At 39.0% G+C, this 10246-nt stretch overlaps 1 protein-coding gene across 3 annotated transcripts in view; it reads left to right on the plus strand.

The window, feature by feature from the left end:
• Nucleotides 1-7886, plus strand: part of SEMA6D (semaphorin 6D) — a 78071-nt gene extending 70185 nt beyond the window's left edge. For all 3 annotated transcript variants that reach the window (XM_075858012.1, XM_075858013.1, XM_075858014.1), the window contains one exon: nt 3078-7886. In XM_075858012.1, the coding sequence (XP_075714127.1) occupies nt 3078-4402 (1325 nt within the window). In that variant the 3' untranslated portion in view covers nt 4403-7886. The remainder of the gene's footprint in view (nt 1-3077) is intronic.
• Nucleotides 7887-10246: the final 2360 nt, after the last annotated feature.

Raw genomic sequence — 10246 nt, forward strand, 5'->3', positions numbered from 1 at the left:
ATTTTTTTTTTATTTTTTTTTTTTAGTTAAACAGTGTATAAATGATTAAACATTGTTCTAATTTTTTTAATTTTTTCACGAGTCAGGAAATATTATAAATTAGATTCTAATTTATAACATTTCCCAGTGCTGGTCACTAGATGGAGCAATTCCCAAAATTGCAGCATTGGCATGTGGTAAAGCAACCACATTGCTTTATGCTGCAAAATTTGAGAAAACACTCGCTCTAGTGAGCTCACAGAATCCCCCCTCCCTTATCCTGGCTAGTGCCGGGAGAAACGAGGGGTTTGAACGGTCAAACCTCCTACACTGTGTGTCGCCATTTTTTAAGCTAACACACAGTGTAGTAGGTTTACATACAGTAGTAATCACACACTAAAACACGTACATACACAGAAATAACTTACCTGCTCCTGCCGCCGCCGCTCCCTCCGGTCCATCTGCTCCCTCCGCTCCAAGTGCTTGCATTAGAACACAAGTCCGGAAGTCGCGACCGGAAGTAGTAATCTTACTGTCCGGCTTCCAGTCCACAAGAAAATGGCGACGGACGTCGCTCGGCCGAAGACCTTCCATTTGGACTGTGTGGGAGCGGGGCATGCGCCGTTCCCACACAGACGGCTTACAGCATAGTGAATGGAACGGCTCCCGTTCTTCGCATTCACTATGGGGCTGTATGTGCCGTATTCCATCTCTCTATGTGTCGTTAATCGACACATACAGAGATGAAAAAAAAATGGCAGCCCCCATAGACAAGAAAAAGTTCAAAAATAAAAAAAAGTAAAACACAAACACACAAATAAATAAAACATTTTTTAATAAAACACTAAAAGCAAATTGATCTAAAAAATTTTTTTTCCGCGACACCCTTCCTTTCAAAATTTATTTTTCTTACAGTGGTTTTTCTTTCAGAAAAAAATGCACCTTCTTTACAAGTGTATAATAACTCATTATTATCAGTATACTATATGCCTTTATGTTGCACATATCATCTGATAATATTAGACTGAGCCTGGCTATAACACCCAATATATCAACATATTCTAATGCAGAATGCCATCCTTTGGTTATTAGATATAGGAGCTCATGGCTATGATCCAGTCACTAGCTAGATAGAGCTTGGATAGGTGTTCCTATACAGAGCACAGCTAGTTCAAGATCGCTTCAGGTCCCCCAGGAAGATGGGGTATATTCCTCCTACGATTATTTTCATGGCATGTATGCAAATAAACTGTACCCCATAACACTTATTTCTAGGGCATATGCTATCAACCTATGACTTGCTTAGCATTTGTCAAGCAATACAATTCTTGACTAAAGCAGAAAACTAGACCAAAACGTATATAATTCAGTTAACTCTATATTGTAATGTTCAAGGAAATCCTAAACCATGATCATTGTTAGTTTCATAGTATCAACTAGAACAGTGAACTATGATGAATAATAGCAGTTAGACGAGGGCTCGACAGTGGTTACATCGCAGTGTTACCACTATTTGCAGGCAACTTCAATATTTTCCTATGGTTAACAAAGTTTCAAGCAGCCGTAAAAAAAATAGCAAAAAATCGAACATGGACGGAAGTTTTGTGATGGTAACAAGGTTATTTGTACATTTTTTTCTTTAGAGGAAAACATGTCTCAGCTGCGGGTCAAGGTAATGGCACAAATTTACCGCAAATCACCGGCAACACTGTGTCGCCATGAGCCCTAGCCTAAGACCCTATATTCCATTATTGAACTGATCTTGGCCTGACCAGAAGTATTTTTTTCTCTATTAAATCTTCATGAACAACAATAGATAGCATCATATCAGTTATAAGTCAAGTTTGAGCAATATACATACAGATTATCATGGTATTATATCTAAGAAATATAATTATTCATAAATGATAAAAAGTATTGATGCTGATATACACTCCATGGGAATTTCTTCATTGTAAAATATGAACATTGAAGGATAAATGAATACAGTTTTTTGTAATTGCAGTTTTGTGTATTGTTGCATTTCTGTGAAGCAGTCAAAAAATCAGTGTGTGTGTCCACCAATAGCAATTACCTTCTTATTACCTTCTGATTTTCTGCTTGACTTTCCATCAGCCTTATTATGTGGTTGTGCATTGCTTTTTCAGCCTTGACTCCATGTAATCCTATCAAAGCAGCTAAACTCTCATTAGCATACGTAAACGTGGCTAAAAGCACTGGTTTACTCACATAAGACACTAGCACAAATCCCATTAAAACTGGGGCACACATTAGCCTCAAGGACAGGCCATGATACAATTGTCGTATTTCATTCGTATATTTTTTAGAGTAAAAACCCTTTATACCGGCCAATTGTGGCAGGTGCAACGAGCGCCGATCAACAAGACAGCTCGTTGATCGGCGCTCGTTTGCTCCTGTCACAAGGAGCTATGTATGGGGACGAGCGGTTTTTACTCCGAGCGCTCGTCCCCATACATTATTATCATGACGGCAGCGCGTCTACCTGTTTCCACAGGGAGATGCGCTGCCGACAAAGATAATATTTCAGTTTTTTAAAATGATACGATCAGCAGATGAACTAATTTGATCGATCATCTGCTGATCGCTGCCATGCTTACACCGGGCTATTATTGGCAACGAGCATTCTATGAATGCTTGTCTGCCCAATAATTGCCCAGTCTAAACGGGCCTTAAGTTCGTAAAACCCTTTACAAAATTTTGGAAGGATTTGACGTTTTACAACTTATTTTGTATAATGTGCATAAAACTTCTATGGTGACTTAAATCACACTTCAGCTTTTCAATTTCCCAGTGTACAGACTGTTGACTGACATTGTGTACTTCATACAAAGCACAAACAATAATTGCCACAAAGTTTGTTGTAGCTGTCACTCGATTTCATTTTCAACTTCATCTTCTACCCTTTCCAATTTGTTTTCTATCCTGATTGACACAAGGACTGATAGAAAGGAGAATGAGAACAGAATGCAAATGATTTGATTAAGATAAACACATTTAATGAGCTGCCACCCGTTTTAAGACTGTTGATTTGTTCTAAGTTGTACAGATATTTCCTAAAACTCTATTTATTTTAACAGGTGTAAGGTGGGAAGTACAGTCAGGAGAATCTAACCAAATGGTCCATATGAATGTTCTGATCACTTGTGTCCTCGCTGCATTTGTTCTGGGAGCTTTTATTGCAGGAGTGGTTGTCTACTGTTACCGGGAAATGTTTGCACGGAAATCCAGGAAGATACACAAAGATGCAGAGTCTGCACAATCCTGTACAGACTCAAGTGGAAGTTTTGCTAAACTTAATGGGTTGTTTGACAGTCCCGTAAAAGAATATCAGCAAAGCATTGATTCTCCTAAACATTATACAAATATATTGACTAGTAGGAAGGATTTGCCACCCAATGGTGACACAAAGTCTATTATGTTGGAAAGTCAAGAGCAACCACCAGAACTAGCTGCACTTCCGACTCCTGAATCTACACCGGTGCTTCATCAAAAGAGCTTACAGCCCATCAAAAACCAGTGGGAAAAGACACAAAATAACTTAAACATTTCACGGAAAGAAACTCCTCTTAAAAGTCCACAGTTTTTTCCTTCTAGTCCTCCCCCCCACTCACCTTTAGCTCACGGGCAAATCCCAAGTGCAGTTGTTCTTCCAAATGCCACACATGATTATAACACATCATTTTCTAATTCAAATGCACACAAATCCGATAAAAAACTCCACAATATTGAACATTCTTTGGTAAAACAATCTAGTAAAAGAGATCGACGCTCTGTGGATTCCAGGAACACTCTAAATGACTTCTTAAAACACCTCAATGAATCCCAAGGAAATCCCAAAGCTATCATGGCAGATATTCAAGTGGCTCATCAAAATGCCCATCAGCCTCCACATAAAACGTTAATGCTTGATACAATGGGTAATATGTCTGAAATACCACCTAAAGTTCCAAATAGGGAGGCATCCTTATACTCCCCCTCTTCATCTCTTCCAAGAAATAGCCCAACAAAACGAGTGGATGTGCCTTCCACCCCAAATGGGCAAATTACATCTCTAGAATCACAAAGAAGTTACCATAAAAACTCTTCACAGAGGCATTCATTATCAGCAATGCCTAAAACTATGAACACACCAAATGGTGTTTTGATTTCAAGACAGTCCAGTGTTAATAGAGGTGGTTATATGCCTCCAAGTCCTAACCCAAGGATGGACTACATGCAAGGAACACCTGTTATTGTTCATCAACAGACTTCCTTGTCACGGCAAAGCAGTTATACGGGGCATGGAACTCTCCCTCGTATGGGAATAAAAAGGACACCATCTATAAAACCTGATGTACCACCAAAACCCTCGTTTGCTCCGCAAAATACATCAGTTAGACAGCTAAACAAATATAGCTACTGAGATCTGTCATCTGGATTAAAATGTGTATGGTGATAAGGCATGGTGTTATAAATGGACCTTTTAGGCAAAGACATGCTTGCCGAATCAGTCCCTAAGTGGCCAAAGAAGCTGTCTTTAGTTTGGCAACATCGAGTTGTGCCAAACAGGAACTTCAGAACAAGCCTGGTAGGAACTAAACAAGGAAAGTGCTGGTCATTTTGCTTCTTTTGTTAGGAGAAATGTGGACATGTAGCACAGTGGGAGCTACGTCCGTTACTGATACAGTACTAAGTTTTAAAAATATACTTGAAAAACGGGATTTCATTTTAAACTGCCGCTGTGTGTAGCCATCCCATTAAATGTGAACATATTAATATGTATGCATTCACCTTGCCTCTTGCACAAGTATCACAAAAAGTGTCCAAATTAAAGTTGCCATTTTAGGCCATTTAACTTTTGTTGTCTCAAGCCTAAAACATATCCTTAGTCTTCAGTGACATCACAATGTATGCCACAATTGATTTTCATGTGTATTTTGTATGTGTGCATAAATGTTCCATACACACAAACACGTATATTTCAAGATTCTCATTGCAATTTCTATGCTATGAAACTGTTTACATTGAGCATGTCTGAACAAACAGTTTATTTCCTTCCACAAGTATTCTGCTGGTTGTGCAACTGAGGACATCAGTCGTCTCCCCTCTTTGCCTTCCAGATATTTACCTTGGCTGAACATGGTACCTCGTGCAAGAATGTAAAGATTTCTTAGAAATGTTATGCTGCTATTTAAACAATATTGTATAATTCACTGGATGTGATGGGGAGATCCTACGTTCTTGCTTGTTACTTCATGGTATCAGTGGGTCCCTAGTGAACCCTGGCCATTGTGACGTAAGACCATATGTTTTATCAGGTGTCGAAGGTAGATCACAAAAGCTAGTGTATTAGCAAAGGATACCTTTTAAGTAAAACTATCATGACAGAAATTGCAGGCCTCCTTACATGAAAATATTAAGCTAATGGTGTAAGGTATATATGATAGGGCACCTTATGTGCCGCAGTGATGGGTGTTACCTTACGGAAGCTGGACACAGAATGAAGATTGCGAGTATCTACTGTGGTTGTCCTTGCTAACACTCGAAAGCATTCTATTATAACATATACATCTGAACCCATATCGCCATACTCCATACTGTATTCTTCAGTAATAAGCTGCGCTACTTTTCATTATGAGGGGGAAATGTTTGTGTGTGTGTGTGTATATGTTACCAGCCATTAAGGGGCAATAGTACTAATACAATAAACATGTGGTCTATATTTTTCTAGCCGTGTTTTCTGTCTTTGGAAGTGGCAGAAATTTTAACGACAGCTAAACCTATATGTCAACTCACCCCTTATGAGACAGCAACTGGTAACTGTTATAAATATCTATGCAAAAGTTTACATTGTATACACTTGTTGTTCAGCGGAGGATGTTCATTAGTACATTGATGTAGGGAGAATAAACCTAAATAAAAAGTGCCCCCACCCAACCACAGCCTTATTTTAAATATGTTTTTCTCGAATGAATCCCTGTCAACCTCTTACATGTATGTCTGTGAATGTCCGTTTAATGTCAGGTTTAATGGTCCTTTAAAGGGCTTTTTCGATGATGATTTTCTTCCTAAAAATCTAGTTTATGCAGTGGCGAACCAGTTGAGTAGGGATGAGCTGTTTTGTTTTTCAGATGGCTGCCAGTCTGGCCATGATCTGCAGCAGCCGGACATAGTTAAAAACAATCGTCCAGTCAAACATGGCCCCAAAACACACTGCCTGACAATCTTTACCTTATACACCGCCTGCCCATAATATGAAAGGCTGCTGCAAAGTGTAAGTATAAATCAAAAACACATACCTCCAACTCCTAACACTGTGTTCCTCCAGGTGCATGTGTCTTACAAAGAGAGGCAATCCAGAGAAATCAACAGTATCGGCCACTGAAACTTTAATGTGGCGCATTTGGCACCGTAGGCTTTTAGTTATACGTAGTGAAAGTTTCCAAAGTAAAAGAGGTTTAGCGCTACTCAAGCCATGTCCACACCATGCTTATATAGCCACATATATTAGGTTTTTGGAAGGAAAAACATTGATTATATAAAAATGGATGGTGTTTTGAAGAAAGTTATGTAATGCCTTTAGTGATAAGGAATCACTATATGCCATACACATAATAGACATCTTAGTCCTTAATGCAAGCAAGAGTGCAACTAGAGCAATATAGAGGCTTTACACAGCAGCACGATTTCTCAAACTACTGCTGTTCAAGGTGTGATTGGGTTAATCCAGAGACCGCTGTGACTAGGTTACATAGACCATGGCCACCACTGCCCAGAATAAAATAGGAAATGTAACAGTAGTGCAATGACAGTATGTGTATTTCATGTATGAGTGGTTTAATGGGTCATGCAGGTAATGACAGTGTTCTGTAAATATATGTGAGGGTACCTGAATCTGTGCATTTTGTGCCTTATTCATGAAAATACAATTTATGATAGTATGTTAAGTGTCTTCTGTATAGCACACTATATTTTCTAAGTGTCAGAAACATTTGGGAAGAGCCCTTCTGACCACTATCTAGAAGACCATTTGCAACTTTAGTCCTTACTAGGACAAATCTGCTCCAGAACAATAAGGGATCAACCCCATCACGAGAATTACAGAGATTCAACTCCGCTAATGCAACTCTTACTGGTACTGTGACGGGTCTTTACAAGTACCTCTCTGTGACCGATGTTCAACACAGATATCTTTTTTAACTTCTAGAGATGCACCTAAACATAATGTTTATTGCGCATACATAGACTGTTTTAAAAGCAGAGTTCGCATTAATTTTAGAATTACGCAAAGTATCCTACAACTAAATCATATTAACCAGACTCTATTTTTTAAAAAGAATTCATTCTCTCACTATTTTTCTTCTATAAAATCTATCTATTAAAAAGCATATGTCAAACGGTGTTTCTCGTGGCCAAAGCTGAGAACTCTAATTTTTAGATTTGGGGCAATATTTTAATTTAATTAATACCAGTTATGCAATTTATGTCAACGTTGTCACTCATTTTTTTAAGTGAAAATGCTGATGTGTTTTCATGTATAAGATTGTGGTGTGAGCACTAGAGACTGAATAAGCCAAACCACAAACTGTTAACCTGGATAACATTGTACTGCCTTGTAGATCGTAATGTGAGATCAGTATTTATGTTGATGTTTCTAACATTCAATCTAGGCTATAAAAAAAATAAAAAAATGTATAAAAAAAAAAGTGCTTTATCCACTTGTGCAAAAGGTAAAAGCAGATTGTATCTTTTTTTATATTCGTCCAGCATATAAAAGTAACCTTTGAAACAAGTTGCTCTATCCTGTTCTGTAGAGTACTTTAACGTGTAGATATCTTGTAAAGTTGTATTGTGAATGTAAATAATTCTGTACTTTTGGGTTTTTAACACCGCATGTAAAGTTAAAATAAAATACTCAAATGAAAAAATATTTGGGCCTTAAATTGTTTTTATAGTCGCTGGAACAAGGGTGTACACAAAAGAAAGGCAGTCACCGGACTTATTACATATACAGGATCATTCACGTGATGAGTGTTACTTCATGGAGGGGGAGCATGGTCGTGGTGTGGAATTTCAATATGGTCGGGCATTGCAATCATACATGAACAGCTTCCGTGTGAGATTAGTTTCTGATACCTCAATATCAGACATGTTTGTATCCCAGCAAACTTGCTTGTTTGCCAAAGTGTTACGGTCTGGTCCCTACGATACCCACAGAAAGAACTAACCTGGTGGTACAATTCACCTCTATCAGCCCCCTTTTCCATGACTTTGATTAGGGTCGAGGTAGTTGGCTGGCCCCATGGCTTTGGTGTCTATAGCTAGCCCTGGGGGTTAATTCTCTGGATAACTTCAGCGAAAAGAGAGCCAGACAAATGATAGGGAGTTAGAGATATGGTTGCTAATGGTAATGGATAACAGTCAAGTAATAAGTTTCAGGGAAGAGAATAATGACTCAGCATTAAAAGGAATCAGCAATGGTGATGTAGTGGAGTTGGGAACATGGTACAGTTCTGGAGTACAGGAGGGTAGTCAGACATTCCAAGGTTCACCAATGCTGATGTTTCAGAGTCAGGTGCATACTACAGTTCAGTGGGGTAGTCAGACAATCCAGGGTTCAGCAACAGCGATATTGCTAACTCAGTTATGCGGTATAGAGGATAATCTAAAAGAGTAGTCAGATACCAAAAAATCTGTTCAAAACAGAAGGCACAGGTAGATACTAGCTGCACTAGGTAGGAGAACACAACTATTACTGGCAAAGAGGTAAGCATGCTGCGCTTTAAATAATGTGCCCAGCACTCTTTGTGTGTGCCACCCATAATCCCGGCCAGCCCCGCTTAGACATTCACTGCGGCGGCCGGCAGGATGGATCATGGCAGGGTAAGTAAATTACACAAAGCCATAAGTGTCGGCTTTATTTGTCTAAATTTATATCAATGTTTGGTATGTAAGACTTTTGTTTATAGCCAAAGTATTAAAATAAATTTAATCTGTTTGGACATGAACACAGAGAGTGCCTTTCTTCACTCAACATCTGTACAGTCTCCAAAATAAATCACATCAGTAGCTGATTCGTTTATTTAAAGGGCTATTCCCATCTTAGACATTTATGGCATATCCACAGGATATTGGCATATCATATAAATGTTTATTTCATGCGGGTCGCCTGGTGAATAGTGGAGAGACTGCTTCAATTCCACTCTATGGTAGTTCCAGAAACAGCCGAGTAGCACCTGCTCGGCTGTTTCTGTAACTACCATTGAACAGAATAATGGAAGTCACGCACCAGTGTACCAGTCTCTCCACTAGTCCCTGCCTGGAATCTGCGGCCACCGCACCAGGCGAGATGGGGGTCGGATGACCCCATTCTCGGTATAGGTTCAAGTATCACAGCTGGGACCTGCATTTATCAGACATTTTTGCCATATTTTATGGATATGCCATAAATGTCTACGATTGGAATACCCCTTTAAGTGCCTTCAAGAAGAGTTGTACTGTACATATTATTTATTATTCCCGAGGCAAATGTTCCCTAACCCTGTTTCTAAATACTGTGGCCACGGCAAATTGTCTTGTGGGAGCTCCCTATGGCTCCCGGGACACGTGACCCACCAGACCCCGCTAGTTCCCCTTTGCCTTTTGGCTGTCTTTGCACATTGTGGTTTTATCACAGTTTTGTCACAAAAACTGCAGCAAACAAAACCAAACAAAAAAACTTATTAAAGCACAACATGTGAATACAGCTTTAAAACGTACCTAACCTTTAAGGTGAATTTTCAGAATGAGCAGTCTATATGTGTTATATGCGTGTACATGAGAAATAACACTATTTTTAGCAACTATATGACTTTTATTCTTGTATTTTTTTAGCAGTTTACCCCTCTGCAGGCTTTCTCTAGCTCTTAATTCTCTGTTTTCTCTGAGCTAGTGGACTGAGCCTAACTGCTATCATGTCTTCTATATACTGTACACATAGAAGAGAAGAATCCTGCTCTCCTATCTCTATCAAATCAATCTGTGAGATAAAACACTCACTAGAAGCGGCATCAGTGTCTCTGTGTGTGTTTCTCTGCTTCTCTCAGCCTCTCCTACTCCCTCCCCCTCTATAGACTTCTATGGTTAGCTGTAGACAACCTAAAAGCGAACCAAAGAAAAGGGACATGACCCTCAAAGAAATAGTATACTAATAATATACAAGAGTACAAAAGTCTTTATTAAATATAGTACACAATCACATAATACAGGATAAAAGAGGAACCATACA

This window comes from Rhinoderma darwinii, chromosome 3 (assembly GCF_050947455.1).
Source record: "Rhinoderma darwinii isolate aRhiDar2 chromosome 3, aRhiDar2.hap1, whole genome shotgun sequence".
Taxonomy (NCBI): Eukaryota; Metazoa; Chordata; class Amphibia; order Anura; family Rhinodermatidae; genus Rhinoderma; species Rhinoderma darwinii.